Genomic DNA, 19,479 nt, shown 5'->3' with positions numbered 1-19,479 from the left:
TATTTCAGGACCTGCTCAGTTAAAAATGTACATAGTTTAAAAAAAAAAAACAACTGCTGACCCATTTCCTGTAACGCTTAATATAGTCAGAGAGCCACTGAGTGTACAAATCTTTCTTTTTTTTCTCCACCTCCTAAAATCACTGATTCATTTTCTGTCAATATTCAAAATAAAACATTTGCTTAAGAAAAAAAGAACAACGAGTGAGTTTGAGTTGATTTTGGTGTATTAACATTTAAAAAAAAACACAAACAGTAGAAAATTGATCCAGGATGAATGTTCACTCCCCTCGTGTCCCCTTATTATCTAATCTTTCTCTTCATCGCTGCCCCTGCTTTCTTTATCTTTATCATTTCCCCTGCTTTCTTTATCTTTATCGTTGCCCCTGCTCTCTTTCTCTCTATCGTTGCCCCTGCTCTCTTTCTCTCTATCGTTGCCCCTGCTCTCTTTCTCTCTATCGTTGCCCCTGCTCTCTTTTTCTCTATCGTTGCCCCTGCTCTCTTTCTCCTTTTTCTCTCCACCATCATCACCGTCACTCTCACTACTGCTGCTACTACTACTACTGCTGCTGCTGCTGCTGCTGTTGTCGTCATCTCGGTCGTCGTACGTCTTCTGCGGTTCTGTTTCCATCGCCGGGTCTTTGTCGGTGCCGTTCTCCGCCTGGTCAGCGGGCGGAGGAGTTGAGGCTTCGTTGGAGCGAGAGGGAGAAGCAGAGGGCGACGTCGTCTTGTCTTCAGGCGTTTGACCTTTTTCTGTGTTCTCGCCCGTTTCTTCATCCATGTCCTCGTCCATGTCCTCGTTCGTGTCCTCGATCTCCACCTGCTGCCTCTTCCACATCTTGGCCATGGCCAGCAGTTTGAGGTTGGGCTGGTTGGCGGCGTCCTCGGGGAAGATGTAGTCGTAATATTCCTCCCATCCTGCGTCCGACTGCAGAGAAAAAGATTGTGATTAATGAGTATTTTCATTGAATTAATAAACTTGTCTGTAAGATGTAAAATGTTGCGTATGTTTGTAATCTTACCCCGTCCTCGGCTGTCAGCTTTCTCCTCTTCTTCACCTTCTCCGGCAGCAGCTTCCTGACTCTATCTCTGGTGGTGTCGGAGCCGAAGTCGATCTCGTAGTCCCTCCAGGACTCGAGCAGCATGAGCCTCTCCTCCTTCTCCTCGCAGCTCCGCATGCCCTTGTTGGCCTCCTCGAAGATCTGCCGGCACTTCTGCAGCCGCTCGGGGCCTTCGATCGACAGCTCGAACTTAGCGAAGCTGATCCAAACCTGCGTGAAGAGACGGACGACCACAGAGTTAGAAAAGAGCTTGTTAAGAGTTACTGATGTGGTCTACTTACATCCACAAAATATACTGGTGGAAAATTATATTTATTTGGAAAATCCGCCATGTTGGACAAGATTTATAGAAACATTTCATTTATCTTCAGGATACTCTGAATTATTACTGGATACACAAGTTATCCGGAAATTCATTCTTTATTTGATTAATTCCTACTTCACACATCTCACAGTGATGATGGTTTAATTGGTTGATTAAGAAAATTAGGATCAGATTTTCACACTGATTGCAAAACCTTCTGCAGGTTCACCACATTAAATTTAAGACTATTTAAAATGTCTATACATTATTTATTTATATTTGATCCTTTTTCTTAATTCAAGTTTAATATATATGTACATTTGTTTATGTTGTTGTGTTATTTGTATGAATTTATAATTATTAAATTCAAAGTGAAATTTACCATTTTAGAGCAGTGATTCATTTAATTTTATACAGTAATGTTTATAGTTGAACTGTAAAATATCACCATTACATATCTTTGTCACAAAAAAATGTGCGTTTTATGTACATATTTGTGTGTATATAAGCTTATCGGGTGACTAGCAATATTGGAATTTTTTTACCCGCTAATATCAGTAACAGTCCTATATATCCAGTATTGGTCAAGTCTTACAATAATTTTTTCCCCCTGCATTATGACAATAATTGCCAATTATTAAATTAGTTTAGTAGTGTAACCTGGACCTGGATTGTGGCATAAAATGGATCAATTAACCAGTTTTACTTTTTGAAAACTTCAATTTAACATATTTTCTAGATATTTCAAAGCTTCAGTGTGCAGTTCTCACCTTGACATGCTGGGTGCGCTGCAGCAGCCTCTTGTACAGATTCCTCGTGTTGTCAAACTCCTCCTGCTCGATCTCAAAGTCGATGTAGGACTTCCACAGCACCTGAAATCATCCACAAAGTAAATATAACAAGTGTGTTTATATGTTTGTAATCTGTACTTTTTTGCTCTGAGAGAAAGAGGCTGAAAAAAAATTAGGCAAAGACACAGAAGATAGGAAATTAGAGATGTTATTTTTAGCCAATATTCCTCAGACATAATAAAAGTCTGGCTGAAAGGATTCGGTACCTCGGGCATGTCCAGTCTCGGCTGTCCGATGGCGAGTTCGAAGATGGCTCTGGATCTTTCCACGTCTCCCAGGATGGTCTCCAGCTCTGCGAACTTGATCCAGGTGGTGCAGTTCTCCGGAGTGTACTCCAGGTATTTCTCGTACAGTTTCCTGCAGCGGTCGAACTCACGCAGCTGCAGCTCCAGCTCGATGTAACCCTTCAGCAGTTTGTTCTTTGGACATTTCCCGATCGCCGTGCCCTGAGAGGAGAGACAATGATGAGTGGAAATCACAGAAAGTGTTCCTAGACTGTGCCAATAGTATTAAAAAGTGACGTGTTTGCTCCTAATTTGCTATTTTTCATTTTATTATAGTTGTCTTAGTCTGTTTATATTGTTTATATCATATTTTTCTTCACTTTTATCCAGGGATTATAATCTAAATGAGACTTTTACTTGGCTAAATATAGGAAAATTAAAATAAACACTTCAATTTCAGTTTGTCTATAGTGAAAGCTGATGTTGGACCTTTGGATTCACTAAATATTGATAGAATTAATTGATCATATTTCTGTCTATATTCCATTGTCTTTTTTCCCCTCTGGTTGAATCTTACCATGACTTTTCTGGCTCCCTGCAGGTTTTTCTGTCGGATCTCAAACTGAGCGTAGAGCAGCCAGATCTTAGCAAATGTGAACTGAAAGAGAAAAGAGACATATGTAATAATTACAACCGTATTATCTGCATTGTGTTTTAATTCAGTGATTCTAGTATTAAAATAGACAGAAAATGGATATAAATTACCTTTTTGTGAGGGATCAGATCCAGACAGGCCTGATACACCTGCCTCGTTCTCTCAGGATCCTTCAAAGAGGAGAATAAAAATGTATTAAACCACAATTTAATTATGAATCTTTGTAATAAATATCTCATAAGTCTTTCCAGGTGAAATGTTAGTTGGACAATGAGATGAAGAGTGAGTTAAACCAACCTTGACCTCCAGCTCTTCATACAGAGCGTAGTTGATCCACAGGTAGATGTATCGTCTCCAGTGTCTCTTCTCCTGGATGGGGGGCATGTTGGCGATGGCTCTCTCGTAAACCTCTCTAACCGTGTCGGGGTCGGCGTCGCTCTCCACCAGGCGGAGATAATCGAACCAGGCGTCGTAGTTGTGCGGGTTTGCCTGGATACATACGAGGGGAAAAAAGTGTCAGTGATGAAAAATGAATCAAAGATGAAAAGCTGTTTTTTATGTGACATTTCTTGATTTTTCTCTGTGAAGTAAACTCTTTCAGGCAACTGATGGTGGTAAAGGGAATAGTTTCAGAGTTGAATACCTTGACTTCCTCCTCATACTGGAACCGTCGTTTGTTGACGATGACATCCTCGATGCCTCTCCGGTCTCCAAACTTCTTCTCGAACATGGTGTAGTTCTTGAAAAGCTCCTGCGCCTGGTGTTTAGGGATCCGGTCCAAAGCGTATTTATAGATCACCCGAACACGTTCAAACTGTAAAACAAAGGACAGTTCACACAGAAACAGTCAGTCAACAAGTGTTTTTAGTAGGAAGAACAGCCAAAAAGGCTCCTACATGAAACATTTATACACAGAAAATAACTAATCTAAATGTCATTTGTCTTCACTAACCTCTTTCTGAGTCTCTTCAAATCTGGCGAAGGCCACGAAGAGGTTTTCATCCACATGATCCTCCCCGAAGAACTCCACCGCCCTCTCGTACACCTTCCTGCCGTGAGCGATGTAACCGTGCTTCTCCTCAAAACGAGCATATTTGATCCAGTTCTTCACCTCAGGGTGGACGATGACAAGTGCAGCGGAGTTAAAGAGTTTTTAGATCACAGAGGGAATACAGAGTATCATCTGGACGTTTCAGAAAACAAAGACTGTCATAAAACTTCCCCTACTGTTGCATCTGTTCAAAAGAAAATGATTATACTCTTACTGGAGAAGAAATTCATCTGAATGATTCATTTTACAGAATCATTCATAATTTGTTGTGGCACTTTAATTTATAATATTCTTATCTTTAATTAAGAAACTTTTTCTCTCTGCTCAAAACAACACCTGAAACCATCAACAAAAGGATATATCGCTCATAAATGGTGCGTCCTTTGTCCACTTCTTTGTAGCGCAGCTCAAAGTTGATGTAGGAGTGCCAGGCCTGCTCCTCAGGCTCCCACTCCATCCAGCGCTCAAACACCTGCCTGCAGCCGGCCACGTTCCCCAACATCTCCTCCATGTAGGTGTACTTATACCTGAGAGAGGACAGAGAGACAAATGTGGATAAAGCAGCAACTACAGAAAAGTAATCTACAAACATACAGCAAAGATTCTCCACCTAAACTCTACAGTTTAATATAGGATTTTTATTTTATTTATTTATCATTGTAATTAAAAGTAACTCATACCAGAACTGGTTGACACGAGGCAGGATGGTGATGGCTCTGTCCCAGATGTTGCGGGCGTGGTTCACCTGGCGGCTCTTCATCTCCATCTCGGCGTACTTCAGCCACAGCGTGATGTTGCGGTGGTCGACATCCAGCGCTCGCTCGTAAATGGAGCGAGCCCTAAAAATCAGAGGAGGAGGGGGGCAGGGGTGAATGAGGAGAGTGTGGCAGAGACATGAGTGGGACGCTCTGAGATTCTGTACAAACTGTGTGTGAATTAGGCTGAATTTGATATTAACAGGCTGATCAGATTGCTTCTGAAAATTAAAAACAAATCACAACATCCTTACAACAAAAAAGCAAATCCCAATGCAAAGTAATGCTACAAAAGGTTGCAGAGGAGGAGCATATGTTACTAGATGATACTTTAGTTGAGAGAACTCGAGCTTAAGCGACAGATTTAAACCTTTGAAGTCACTGAAACTAACATTTTTTCTGTTTTTCTAATAAATTACAGAGAATTTCTCAAACTAACCATGAAATAAGTCTGATTTACTTCTAGTTTCTCCTGACATTTTCTACAGTAGTAAATAAAGACACAATACCTCTGGATCTCCTTCAGGCTTTCCTCCCATTGTGCGTATTTAATCCAGTTACTGATAACGGTACGATTCTTTCTGATGTTGTCCTCAAACCCCTGCAAAGCAAACACAGACAACAGTCTCATAAAAAGTAAAATACAACTGTTTTCTGAAGATAATGAATAATGAAATACCAATATGTATATGAATGAATATTAGTCTCAGGAATGATGAAATTCTTATTTAGCTCTGTCTTTTTTTGTGTCTGCAATCAAGTGTCTGTTTTGTCTGAATGTGATTGTATGGAAATTAGTGTTTGAGCACTTTAAGCAGATCAAATTTATGTAATTTAATTTCTGGAAGGAATGACAAATATGTTGAAAGGTTTTGTGTCCTTGCTCATTTCAATTAAAAAAAGGAATGATAAATGTGGGTCTTACCATATGATCTCATATCTCACACTTTTAAATCTATTATATGTTGCTGTTGAACAACTAATAATTATTTAAATGTGCATAAAATATAATTTCTTCATAGTTAAGAAACAATTTGAGAATCTCAGCCATTTAGTTTTGGAGAGACTTCACACTTGTGCAAACTGAAGTGCTCCAAATATAAGTGAAATCATGCCACTGCTGACACAGGTGAAGACATTTCACTGCTTGTAAGCACTTACCTTCCTCTTCCTCAGTTTGTAATCGTTCAGCTCTTCCTCATCGGTGATCTTCTGTTTCGGGGGTGGTGGCAGAAGTTCGAGCTCCCTCTCTTTGGCTTCTCTGAGCAGCTGCTCAGCGGTGATCTGAACCTCTGCCGGAGCTTTATTTTTCACCTGAAACACACAAAAAAAGTTTTTTAATATGATGTGAACATTGTGTCTTCATGGTGTATGTATCCTACTGCTGACTATCCTTAACTGTTACCATGTTCAAGTTAACTTATTTCTTTTATGTAGGACATAAACTGTAATACTGAGTAACATACAAACCAAATTGAACATGAATTTTAAAAGGTTTTCACTGGGAGTGTTTGAGATAACTGTGCATTATAAAAAATATGGAAAGGATGGAGGGATCTTCTAATGTTCAGTATGAACAGGAGGGATGATTACAGCAAGAAAAACAGCTTTAATGTTAATTTGGGCTCATTGCTGTTGCTTTAAAATAAACTTTGAACAATTATGAGCCTGTCCTTTAAACGGACTCAAGTGTTTTTAGTTATTTTTCAGGCATTATTTGTATATATTATTAAAATAAAACAGCTTAGCCAACTTGTTTTACGTGCTAATGTTGTTAAATGTTCATCATATCACCTTAAATAATAGTTTGACACATTTTAACATATAAAGTTGTGGCATATATGAGGATGTGGACTTAGTTAAAAGCAAACACAGGCATTATTTGGACAAGTTTGTGCCCTGGACAACTTTGTAATGTAAACTTTACCTTTGCTTGTTAGCATTAGCTTAGCATCAGTCAGCTCATGGCTACTACTGTTTGGGGTTATATTTTCCTTACCTTCGCCACCTTCGGTATCCGCTGCTTACCCGCCGCCGTCGACGCCATGTTGCCGGCAGGAGTAACCGTAAGCTACGCAGCAGAGTCTTAATTTACAAATATGAACAGAAGACAACAAAAATCCCGCCGGGAGACGAATAAAAAAACGTTTTTAGCTCAGTTCAAGACAGCGGGAGCCACCATGACGGTACCCAGCGTGCCTAGCGTGGTGACGTCGACACGCACGCAGCGGTGACGTTCTCACGCACGCAGCGGCGTTCTGTTGCTACGGTAACGGAGTTTGTTGTTGGTTAGCTTCAATGAGCTAACATTATCACAAACTAACTCATAAATAGTAGAAACTAATGTATAAATTACGTTAAGTATAAATGTATTTAGAGGTTGTAATCCACAACATTAAATCATAATTCTAACGTTGTAATTTATAAGAAAAAACAGTAAACGGTAAGTCTTATTTTTCATTATTTTTATACATTTTTATTTACATTGTTGTTGTTGTTGTGTTATTATTGTGGCTGACATTAGGGATACAAGAGACGATTAGACAAGAGTCAACATTCAAGCACTTTATTGTCATTGTATAGACAATATACAACATACACAGGGGAAATGTAATGTCCTTTACATAAAAACTAAATATTAAACAGTAAAACCCAAAACTACTCAATTTACTGTCATAGATGACTAAAGAAACCAGAATACACTCACATGCCAATTGGATAGTTGGATCAACTTGTTGCAGCTCTAACTGAAATCATACTTTTCTCTTCTTAAATACAGTAAAGATGAGGACAATAACTTCAACCAGTGGTCAAAAGGAAACTGTGGCCATCAGAAGAAGCGAATCAGCAGATGCTCAGGGGATCGATAGCCTCATCAGCCCCTCAGCTCTGGAGGTTTTTGGAAAGGTCAACGTAATTCATCTTCTGTAAGAATTTTTTTTTGGTGTCTTAAGTGTGGAAAACAGACAGGCTTTCTCTAAAGAAACGTACTGAAAAACTAACTGTTACCTGTCAAATTGATGTTTATTTAAGCAATTTTTGTTAATCATCTTGTCAATAAATAGTCAAAAATAATGACAAACTCCTCACTCACATACTTGACTAAAAATATCAATTAGAAAGTGATGAAAACTGTATTTACTCTCCAAAAAAAGGTAATTTAGGGACCTAATAGGCTCTTATCTATGAGGCTAAAGTCCAGATGCAGTTTTAATAATGTTTATTAAATGAAAAAACAACAATTATTAAACAATACCTGATACGATGTGACGATGATGATGGTCAACAGAAAATATCTGAGTCCTAAAACTCGGTCTAAAACTCCCGTCACCACCCAAATAAACAGGTAAAATAAGAGGAAACCATGTGTCAGTCAGCACAAGTGACACAATGCGTGCAGCCAAACAAAACATAAACACAAGCAAATATACATTTAGGCTCCTACAATAATAATAATAAGAATATAATTGTCATATTCTTGCACCATAGTTTTGTATAAAGTCACTGAGAACTTGTAATAAATCTGATTCTCTGCTTCTTGTTTCTCTCCTCTGCTCTCCTGGACCTTCGAGGGAGAAAGCGAACCTGGCAGTGACCCTGACCAATGAAAAGGACGACGTCCTGGCCCACGCTTCCTTCTTCGATCACCCTGTCGGAGACTTGGTGGATCAGGCTCAGTGGGACAATTTCCTGAAGAAACACTTCAGAGCTGAAAAATGCACAGTGTGTATTGATTTTTGACGATGCCTATAGTTGATCTGTTCTGTTGATGGGTGGATGGTGCAGGGGGAGGGGAACAGTTTCTTTCAGTCGGTTAATTAAAAACATAAACAGGCTCCTCAGATCACTGACTTGTTTTATAGCTGTCATTTGTAATTATTCGTATGCTCATGACAACATTTTTTCTCCTCTGCAGCCCCTCAACACACTCTTCATCCACCTGTTTGTTGCAGAGCCGAGCTTTGCCACTGAATGTTTAAAGGAAATAATGAGGTATGAAAAATAAGGGTGCATGCTCTCTTTTTGAAGTTAATTAAGTTGACTTGCTTTACTTTTTGAATTTCTGTTGTTTTACTTTTGTTTTTTTTAAATCTACAGAATGATATATAACCTTGCATGTCAATAGATTTAATAGCCATATGGATTGGAGTTATATGTAACTCTAAGTGATGAACATGACACTGTCAGAGTTCAGCTCCCCCTGGAGTAATGAAAATGGTAGTTACTGTAAGGCTTAGAGCAACAATAAGTGATTTTTTTAACCAGAAATGTCAAAAATCTGCAGTTTTCAACTTCTCCAATGTAATGATTTAATGTGTTTCTTTGTCATTTGTAGTATATTTGGATTTTTAACACCCACAACAGGACGTGAAGATGACTAATTAGGGGAAAAGGGCAGATACAACAGATAATGAAAATAATCATTAGTTTCAGCACTAATTGCTTTTTTAGAGGCAACCACAGCATATAGGTTGATAAAGGTTAATTCAGTGTTTATTAAAGTATAATTCCTTTGTTGTTACTGTATACATCTTTTTACAGGGCTGTCTTTAACGCCATTGCTGAGCTTGAATACGTCTGTCTGGTCAGCCCAAATGTTGGTGGTTCAGGTGAAGAAGTCTTTTGTATTCATTTATTTAGTTATTTAATCATTCATTCAGAAATTAAGAGGTTTGATCTTGTGCTTTTTGTGTCCAGAGCTGGGGTTGGATGAGGTGTTTGAGCCACTGCAGCAGCTGACTGAGCCTGGGCCTCAGTGTTTAGCTTTAATCTGCCACAGAGAAGATCACTATCCAAGACTTCATGTCCGCCCTGCCAGGTGTGTCCAGATGTTTCCTCTCAGCTAACATTGTATCTAGCTAGAAAAAAATGAAAAGTGAGTATAGTGCATATGTGCATGCTCATGTAGTGCAGTGAAAAGTAAAGGGGTGGAGATCAATGGGCATGTAAGCATTTGCTGGGTAGAATGCCCACACTCAATAATCAAACATATACTTCATCAGTGTGATATAGTGTGCCTGCATTTAAATAGGAGCACAGAGTTTACAGTGAATTTGTGATTAGAATTCAATGCATGTGGATCTTTATTACTGTTGTGCTGCAGGTGGGTAATGTTAAAGCTTTTTTTTGGCCACTTGGGGGCAGTAGAACTCCTTCATATAATTCTGACATACAGTATTATCATCTTATAAAGTCTGTTGGGCTAACACACAGTAGACACAGAGCAGCTTGATACTGGAAGCACTGAGACTGAAACATACAGAAACTTTGCTATAAAAACAACTTTATGAGTTTAATGAGTGTAAAAAGCTTTGTATAGCTGCAGAATCAGTGATGATTATTAGTGGGTTAAGCACTTTCAATGTCCCACTGCATGCTACAGAGAGTAATTTAACTCATTAGAAAATAAAATATACTGATTGATGCAGGCTCATTCCTCCTCTTTTGTATCTCACAGGGTTGAAGATTATGATGACATCATGAGGGTATTTTCAGAGCGGACAAAACTCCTGTCAGTAATCGATCGGCCGTTCCTCCTGGCAGAGCTCATCGAGGCTCAGAATGATGAAAACCGCACCGCTGTTTGTGAGGTTTGATCCAACTTCAAGCACTTTCCTTTTCTAAAAACACATAGAATTACATGGAATTTGTGATTTTGTGTCATTCAGTCCATTTCTGGTTTTATGTGAATTAAATAATTTGTCCCCAGCCACTGTTAGGCACTTTAAAAATGTAATAGCAGCTCGTTGATGATGCTTTGACTGATTGTCAGAAACCCTGCTGGGGTTTATTCCCCCAGGACGTGGGAGACGACAGATCTCCTCTCCCCTCCCCGCCAGTCGGGCTGACATGTGTTTGAGGCAGCATATGGCAGATACAAGCTGATACTTGGCCAAGACATGCTCTCACTGAACATATTGTGTCCAGACATCTGAAGCATTTTGGGCTTTTTGTCTGAATATGTTCAGTACTTGGAGTACAAACAGTCCAACATTGCCCCAGAGGGTTGTGCTGCTCAGTCCGCTCAACTATTTATGAAGCTCTGTGATTTAACTGGTTTATTTTCTTAAAGGTGATTTAATCCCAAACTCAAACCAGCAGGAGAATTAGTAGTTGTTGGGTTTTTTTTAAGATTAATAAAGAATAATTAATTATCACTTTTTAAAACAGCATTTATAGATGACAAATGACTCTCACCTCAATGCTCTTTACTTTCTATGCAGGAAGAAAGTGTTTAAAACAGAAAATTCAAAATATCAGACATAGATAGACGAGTATCATAGGGGAAATACCAGTATGACTGTAGTCAAGGCTGGATTAGTACCCCCCGGGGCCCCTGGGCACTGAAGCTCATACCCTCCCCCCTCTCCATAATTAATTTACGTTCCAACCGCCTTCCTTCTTAATTTTTAATTGACTTATTATTGTGGCCACTTCTTTCTCTTTCTTTATGTTTTTTTCTTTCTTATGGCACCCCCGCAGGACTTTTGGTTGGCGCCGCTAACCAATCATTACTTGCTCAGCCGTCAAATTGACAAATAAAACAGTCAATCGTGAGACTTAATTTTCTTAGAAACAACTTTTATTTTACTGAAATTGGATAACGATGCTGTTGGGTGGAAACTTCTTAACTCCATATTTTGTTTTGGACTTACTCGGTTTCCAACAGTGACAGTAATTATCAGCATCAAGAGAACGGGTCAAGTCCTGTGTCACATTTCTGTGGAGCCCCACCAACACTGAGGGCCTCTTTCTGCTTAAGGTTGCCCGTATGGTAGATCCGGCCATGACTGTAGTGTTAATGATTATGTATTTTCTTTACAGAGTGATGGAGTCGCCGTCGGCTTCATCAACGTCACCTCTCGTGTTGATGTGAAACGGCTGCGTGAAAACTTCGAGCTGAGTCCGTTTGACGGTTTGTATAAACGTCAGGAAATGAGACGCAGTGAACCTGCTGCTGATTCTGACACAAAGGAAGAAGATGAAGATGAAGAAGCACTGAAACAAACCCAAACCCCAGATACACAGCAGGTAGCTCACACCTCTGTAAACACCAACCTGATACTGTACTTTATTCAGATAGGAGAAGATAATGATGACAGTTACAGTCAAAATGAGGAGGAATTTCAGTGGTTTATGTCTGCTAAAAATGTCTTAATAAATACAAAAAGAGGAAACTATAATTTTAAATTCTTTGAGGGAATTTAAAAGCCTTTAATTATGACAGAGAATTTTGTCCTTGCCGAGAAAGTCAAATAAAACGTTTAAATTGTTGCTGCACATCTTAGAAGAAAATTGGAATAGACTGAAAAACCTCATTGCAGGAAGTGTTTGGACTCACTGTTGCATTTGACTCTGTACTCCAGAAATGTTATTTGATGATTTAATGACAGGCTATAATTGAAAATGAAGTTTATGAGGTGCAGAGTGTTGATGCTACAATACTTCAGCAGATAGAGGCCATTAATCTTTAGTAGTCACCGTTTCCTCTGTGGTCTGTTTGTAGTTACTGTCACTGTCGTCTCAGCAGGAGGAGACACAGTCGACCAGAGCAGGAAGGTTTCTGAGGAAACTCAACGCTTTCTGCATCCAGTTCTTCGTTATTGACAAGAATTATGAAATGAGGTAAGATCAGGGTGAGAGTGTTACTGAACAAGTTTTTAGCGTGTTTGATTTTTTTGCTCTAAAGTGACAGGATTGTTAGAGCTCCATCGTTTCCCAAAAGCTATGAAACTCTGCCATACACGGTCTTGCTGCCAGCAATACTCACCAGAGCATCACATGTGTATTCATCCGCCGCTGAAAATAGTCCCCGACAGCAAACCTTATAAAAATGAGACTACATATCTGTGAGCTGTTTTTAAAGGTTTATTCTACAGTAGTAACTGAATGGAGCTTAAAGCTGAGAGCCACGGACAGAGTATGTCAGACTATGTTTACCCTGAAGGAACATTTTGTAAATTTTTAACTCAAATGCATCATTCTGGTTCAAAATTAAGAGGTTATATCTATCAAAAACTAAAGAAGATAACGTCTGTCCTATATCTCAATTGAAAATGTATTGATATATCTTAAAAACTCGATATACCACCCATCCCAAAAACATTGACGTTTTCATTAGATTTATTAACAATAATAAAAGTGTAGAATATAACAAGCCTTATCCCCTAATCAAAGGATATTTGGGAAATTAAATCTTTCAACTTAAACAAAACTTCATAGTAAGATTTACAGTATTTTGATATGCAACATGATGTGTAAACTGTGGGAAATATACAGTAAGAAATACTGCAGTATAATGGACAAAGTAGCTTGTTTGTAGTATTTTAAAAGTTGAAATATACAACATAAAAGTGAAGATGCAAACATTATTACTAAAGTGTAGCTGCAGCTTCATCCAAAATACATTTCACAGAGTTATAATTCAACATTTGACAGAAAGTCAGATACCAGAAGTCAGTTTTTCTTTTAATTGACTCTGTTTTTAAAAGTATTTTCCATATTTTTTACCTTAAATTGCTCTCACCAGTGCAGCAGAAGCAGCAGAAGCAGCAGTGGCAGCCGTCCAGGCTCACATCAGTCATATGCTGTGTTAAAGCAGGGAGAGTGACTGTTAGTTGGCTCCCGCTGAGCTCCTCTCACCACCGCCTTACCTCCCAGCCGTCACTGAATATGGAGCGGAGTCGCTTCCTGCAGAGAGTGAGCATGTTATTAATGAGAGCCGCGCTTAAAGTGACAGCAAGTCGAGGGCGAGAAGTTGAGCTGGAAGCAGCGGGCAGATTGGTCGGCCAGTTGTTCCGCCACAGTGATCACCGGCTTGGCTTCGATGCTGACGCTGGCACAGACACATATTTTCACTTAACTCCTTTTTCTGCTTCTCTTCCAGATCAGTGGACTTTCTTCCATATGTATTCGAACTTTTCCCAGTGAGTATGATCTGTTCATGTTAAGATTTGTGACTGATTCTCTGTCAGAAAATATGGTTTTGTTTATAAGTTGTACGAACTTGAGCCAGAACTGGTCCGCCAAGTGTCCAATCCAGGTCCCACTGGATAACTTTGCAAAGTATGAAAATTACAGAAAACTAATTCCAATTTTTCTGCTGCTTCAGAGATTTTTCCACCCTGACCAGAATACAATTCTCTGTAAAAAAAAAACAAACAAAAAAACAAAAAACACTGAATACATAAAGTGGTCATATTTAATATGGCCTGACAGATACTGGATTTTTGGGTCTGATGCTGATAAAGATTTTAGAGAGTAAAAAAATCCCAATATTGATAAATGGCCGATAATCTTATGTACACAGAATATAAACGCATACATTTTTTGCCATGGCCCCTTACATTATGTAATGGAGGCTGTGATATTGCATAATTTGAGAATGTAGTTTTATATCAAAATGACATCAGCGCACTGAAACAGTAAACTTCATATGGAATTTAATATGTATATATTAAACTTGAATTAAGAAAAAGGATCAAATATACTTAAAATGCTGCCTATATATCTTTTGATTGTATAAAGCTTATATATTTTTTTTTTAATTGGCACATATCAGACAGCATAAACACCATGCCAATAATATCAGCCAATAATAACGGGTGACTGATATATCGGTCAGGCTCTAATATTTAAACCATTCAGATATTGAACATTGTACAAAATGTTGTCAATCAGCAGCTTCTGTGCAAAATAATCTGAAAGAGACTGAGACATGTTGTTGAAAGTGCACTCATTTATCTTCATTCACACATTGTAAATAGACGGTTTATTATAGTAAAGTTAGAATATATATATTATATATTTTCTGTAGGTTATTATGCAATGGTTTTACTGGTCCGGCCTACTTGAGATCAAATTGGGCTTTATGTGGCCCTTGAACTAAAATGAGTTTGACACTCCTGCTCTATGTGTATCTATAGGCAAGAGATACATAAATACTGATGATGTGTATCAGTATGTAATTATAAAAGCTGGATTCCTTTACAATGATATTAGGTGTAGATATTAGATATTATAGTGTTGGAATACTTGGACTTGAAAAGTGTTTAAGATACCTGAGAAATCTTTGACACACCTTCAGTAAATAAACCTTGTTTCTGATATATTGAACGTATCAGCTCAGTGTGGTTTATGTGTTGTCCTCGTGTCTCTCAGGACCGGGACTACTGCGTCATCACAGTTCCCACATTGTCCCCCGAGTTCCCGTTGTTGCAAAACTTCCTCAGGGTGCCGCAGCGTCCAGGCAGCTCCCTGACCCGTGAGCTCTACGTCTTCCACCGCACCGGGCTCAGGTGGGTCACCTCTCTGAAGGAAACCAGGTTCTCCTGACAGGTTAACCTCACCTGCTTCTTAAAGGCAGCATCAGGTTGTTACTGTCTGATCAGTGTTGCTTCCCAAGATACCACATTTGCCCTTTTAAATCTAATAATGATACTTATCAGTGTGATATAGAAGGAGGGATAAATCAACCAAAATCTATATTTACACACTATTAGTTCAAACGTCGTCCTCAGATATTTCGCAATACTAGCACAGACCACTAGGGGTGCACAGACCCCAGCTGAGAAACCCTGAGAAGCAACTTTTCTTTCAAATCTGACCCCATAGATCAACGTGGGTAGTAAGATACAGCATAGAGGATGATGGAAACTGACACTGATTATTATACTAACAACTCTTCAATTATCAGATTAATTTTTCATGTTGAATCTCTACTTATGCCACATTTACATACCAGTGTTCCTCTCCGTTTGTGGTCATATTTTGGTTCTTGCAGGAGTGTGAAGGTGAGGCCGGCTGTGGATTCAGACCTGCCTGCTGTCTGTGACCTGGTGAAGAGTCTGAGACTGAACAAGTCCCTGCTGCAGGACCTGGACCTCTTCTATGAGACCCGCAGAGACCCGGTCAGTCAACACACAGGAATACCAACACATCAGCCACTCTAAGCACTGTTTTCTTCAGACTGTATACCAGTGATAGGCTAATAACCGCCTTCAAACCAAAACATTAGGTCCTTTAATAATGTAAACATGTGTCATACATAGTGAAACATTCTCTCTGTCTTTATGACTTTATTCTTGCTCAATGATGTCATTCAAAATCCCATATTTGTCTCCTCCGCTTGTGGAGTTTTAGTTTGATTGACTCACCGCAATCTCATTTCCTGTCCAGATGCCAACATCCAAATGACTGAAGCGTTGACGCATCTGAGTCACTTAAAATTATAACTGTGATTGCCTCTGAGGCAACAGGCTGCCCTGTGCTGATTCTTAAAGGGAAACTTAGTGATTTTTCAATCTGAACCCTATTTTCACATCATTTTGTGTCTTATTGACTAACAGGGACAACGGTTATTGACCAAAAACGCTTCAGGCAGCAGCTGTTAAACTGGCTGCAATGTAATCCTTTGGGGATTGTACCCTGTCAATGTATGTCTACTAAAAGTCCACTAAAAGGTTCAGGTTGTTTCCCACCTCCTGTAGCCTGAGAGGAATATTGACACTACTCAGGGCTTTAAAAAAAAGTCTCCTCTGCAGCTTTTTAGGTACAAAATGTTAACTCAAATTTTACTTTGCAGTTATTAAGATCTGTGTATGTCGATAAAAGATAAGACAGTCAAGGACAGAGCTCTTTTAAGTAAATATGCAAGTACAATATTATATATATATATATGAGTATATGGTGTCTATTAATGAACTACATGTGATTTTAAATAGGGTTATTGTGTTAATAATGATCACTGCTAGCATGTAAAACTACAAAAGGTGCATCCAATTAACCAATTAACCAGTTTTCTCCTACTTGACTGAAACTGGCCTGTAATATAGTCAGTGTTTAATTAGCATAAACAGTAAATAGAGAAAATATGATGGCTGAAATTTTAACTTGGCCCCCTTTAATTTTTTTAAATGACATGATGATAGTTTTGGACCATCAAGTGTGACTCAAGCTGGTATGATGATTGTCTTGGAATAACGAGGAATATCGCACGTACGCCAGGGAACAGATTGGTGACAATTCAGTTGAACAGATTTTCCTCTCTGACTGACACCCCAGCTGTCACCGCCGCAGCTCCCAAACTGATAATTACTTCTCAAATGAGAATGCAGCCACTTCATGTGTATTCATGGCACTGGACTCGGCTCGTATAAGACGGTGCATTCAGCACACATTCAAATCGGTACACACGTGCAGATGTCCATGTTGTTCCTTGTTTGTCTTGTTTTCTTCAGGATGGGGTACCGCTGCAGGCCTTTGTGGCCCAGGTGGACGGTCAGGTCGGGGGGATCCTGATCATTAGAGATGAGCAGGTAGGTGCAGTTTAGACGTCTTCAGACGCACCTGCAGGTGTTGGGTTGGTGGTCTGAAGTGCTGAACTCCATTAAAAACTTCTTACATTAAAGAAAACAACAACACTTCATCACTGCAGGAAAGAAAGAGATTATAATGAAATATATTTTCAGGGCAGATGTTCAGTTTTAACTGTTTATACTCAAAATTCCTCCAACATTTCTTCTTTGGTAGCTTCAAAGTTAAATTCTACACTTTTCTCTCATTGTTCGACAGTGTCACATTTATATTATATTCACATTCATAATTTATATTCATACAGAACAATACTACTACTACTAATAATAATAATCAATAATTTGCTCAGACGATACAGATAATTTGAAGATTTCACCTTTAGGCTCTGAGATATTATAGATGTATCAGCTCATTTAAAATTGACAGATTAACTAAAAATGAAAATTGAAAAAAGAAATGATGTAATAATGTTGTTTACAGTCTACACTCAACTAATTTACTTAATCCAGTACTTTAAGTGAGGTTATATCACACTTAAACTAAGCAAAGGACATTTTTTTATGACTGTGGAACTTAATCTAATCAAAAAAATCTTCATGTCATATATTATTTTATTCAGTCTGATAGATTTAATATTTTATAAAAATATTTGGATCTCTGGTTGCTTGAAAAATGCTCAGCAGCTCAACATGAGTTTCTTTATTGCTAGATTTGGTCTGACACCGCTGGCTCTATTAATAAATAACACTGGCATTTCATTCAAGAAAGAATTCTGAAAATAATCTCTTATTTTAATCATTTTCATCCTTCAGTCATCCTCAGCAGCTTTCATTTCTTATTATACAGGAGAACTGTATTTAACAAAAATAACTTATTTTTAATAATATTAAAAATATAAAACCCAAATATTTGTCGTGGAAATGTTCTGACACAGAGTTTATCTGCAGAGAAATGACAGTATCTCCTGAATCTTTCCCTCCTCAGGACATCGAGTACATCCGTGCCCACTACAACATCGAGAACTTCATCTATTTCAGCCACCATCGCTACGAGGAGCACGCTCAGATACGCCACTTCGTCCTCAAACCCTCCTTCCAGCACTTCACCAAACACTTGTTTAAGGAGGTCCTCCGGCTGGCTCACAAATCCTGCCTGTACCACAGAATCTACCCTCCGGACCAGAGCCAGGAGGTGGGTGCACAGGGACCTTCGGGCCCTCGCTGGCCCCCTCATCATCGAGCCCCTTCCAGCCTGAGTGCATGTCTGCTCAGATTCACATTGTCATTAGTGTAATGAGCTTCAAGTTTAGACACTGCAAGAAATACACCGCATAAGAAATCATTCGAGACGAGATGTTTTCACTTTTAAAGCTGACTTTTACTTATAAATGAACCTCTGTTATAGAGCTGGGTAATATGACCACAATCTGATATCCTGATTTATACCAGGAAGGTCATTTTATATCTTGATAACGATGCCTATCCTCATATATAACACATTTTAATCCATTGAATAAGTAGTTTGTCAGTCATGTAATTCTTCAAAATGCTGCACACAATTAATACTTTAGATTAGTAACGTTTTATTTTACTTTACCTGACAAATCCTCTTTCATTAACATTGGATCATCACTTATGTAGTTAAGGTGATGAGCATTTTTTGCAGAGTTGTGCCCTTAGCAGACTGCTGTCCCTGTGGTCGGGGGCAGCAGGTGCTGACAGTGCTGCCAGCTCCACCTCTCCACACCATAATAAGACATTTCCTCAACGTGTAGAGGCCTCCACTTCCTCTGCTAATTATCTACCACAAACAAGCGCCAGATTGGGAGATGATGATGTGCAAATAGAATAATGGCAGAAGATAGCCAAAGAATTAACTCTGAAGCATTGGCTGATGTTTTCCATTCATAATCAGCTCGTGTCGGTAGTGTTAACCTTGCATCATCTAACTTATTCACATGAGCTTATTATCACTTCTTAGTCTTCCAGCTGCCTCCTGAGCCCCCTCACACTGAAAATGTTTAACCTCCGAGGGGATTTTCTCTCTCTCTCAGAGCTCACTGACACTGTGCCCTCTTCTTCTGCACTCAGAATTCCTGCATTCATCATCTGGATCTTGTCCTCAACTGCACGGTCCCTGTCCGCCCGCGACGCCAGATCATCTTCCCGCTGGAGGAGCTTGGCAACAACGCCCCTTCCAGGCGTATCACCGAGGACCAGGTGGGCAGAGCAGCAGCTGGTTGACAGGGAGCAGGCTGCCAGGGA

General features: G+C 39.1%; 2 protein-coding genes across 2 annotated transcripts in view; one reads left to right on the top strand and one right to left on the bottom strand.

Annotated features, from left to right (window-relative positions):
* Nucleotides 1–131: 131 nt before the first annotated feature.
* Nucleotides 132–7,076, bottom strand: crnkl1 (crooked neck pre-mRNA splicing factor 1). The gene is made up of 14 exons (XM_062437458.1): nt 6,900–7,076; nt 6,062–6,214; nt 5,410–5,501; nt 4,826–4,984; nt 4,506–4,672; nt 4,047–4,225; nt 3,738–3,908; nt 3,392–3,583; nt 3,205–3,264; nt 3,017–3,097; nt 2,422–2,661; nt 2,135–2,236; nt 1,022–1,270; nt 132–927 (listed from the first exon to the last, which is right to left on the bottom strand). The coding sequence occupies exons 1-14, from the start codon at nt 6,945–6,947 to the stop codon at nt 307–309; spliced, it is 2,514 nt and encodes an 837-aa protein (XP_062293442.1). The 5' UTR covers nt 6,948–7,076; the 3' UTR covers nt 132–306.
* A 608-nt stretch (nt 7,077–7,684) lies between these two features.
* cfap61 (cilia and flagella associated protein 61) overlaps nt 7,685–19,479 on the top strand; it is a 38,185-nt gene continuing 26,390 nt past the window's right edge. Inside the window, exons 1-14 of the mRNA XM_062437555.1 lie at nt 7,685–7,827; nt 8,473–8,623; nt 8,817–8,893; nt 9,443–9,510; nt 9,599–9,719; nt 10,359–10,491; nt 11,726–11,932; nt 12,429–12,526; nt 13,788–13,827; nt 15,062–15,198; nt 15,684–15,810; nt 17,140–17,217; nt 18,200–18,406; nt 19,306–19,434. Coding sequence (XP_062293539.1) covers nt 7,685–7,827; nt 8,473–8,623; nt 8,817–8,893; nt 9,443–9,510; nt 9,599–9,719; nt 10,359–10,491; nt 11,726–11,932; nt 12,429–12,526; nt 13,788–13,827; nt 15,062–15,198; nt 15,684–15,810; nt 17,140–17,217; nt 18,200–18,406; nt 19,306–19,434 — 1,716 coding nt within the window. The remainder of the gene's footprint in view (nt 7,828–8,472; nt 8,624–8,816; nt 8,894–9,442; nt 9,511–9,598; nt 9,720–10,358; nt 10,492–11,725; nt 11,933–12,428; nt 12,527–13,787; nt 13,828–15,061; nt 15,199–15,683; nt 15,811–17,139; nt 17,218–18,199; nt 18,407–19,305; nt 19,435–19,479) is intronic.

Source organism: Scomber scombrus, chromosome 17 (genome assembly GCF_963691925.1).
Source record: "Scomber scombrus chromosome 17, fScoSco1.1, whole genome shotgun sequence".
Lineage (NCBI taxonomy): Eukaryota > Metazoa > Chordata > Actinopteri > Scombriformes > Scombridae > Scomber > Scomber scombrus.
Note: the sequence above shows the minus strand (reverse complement) of the source record. Positions and strands in the feature narration are given on the sequence as shown.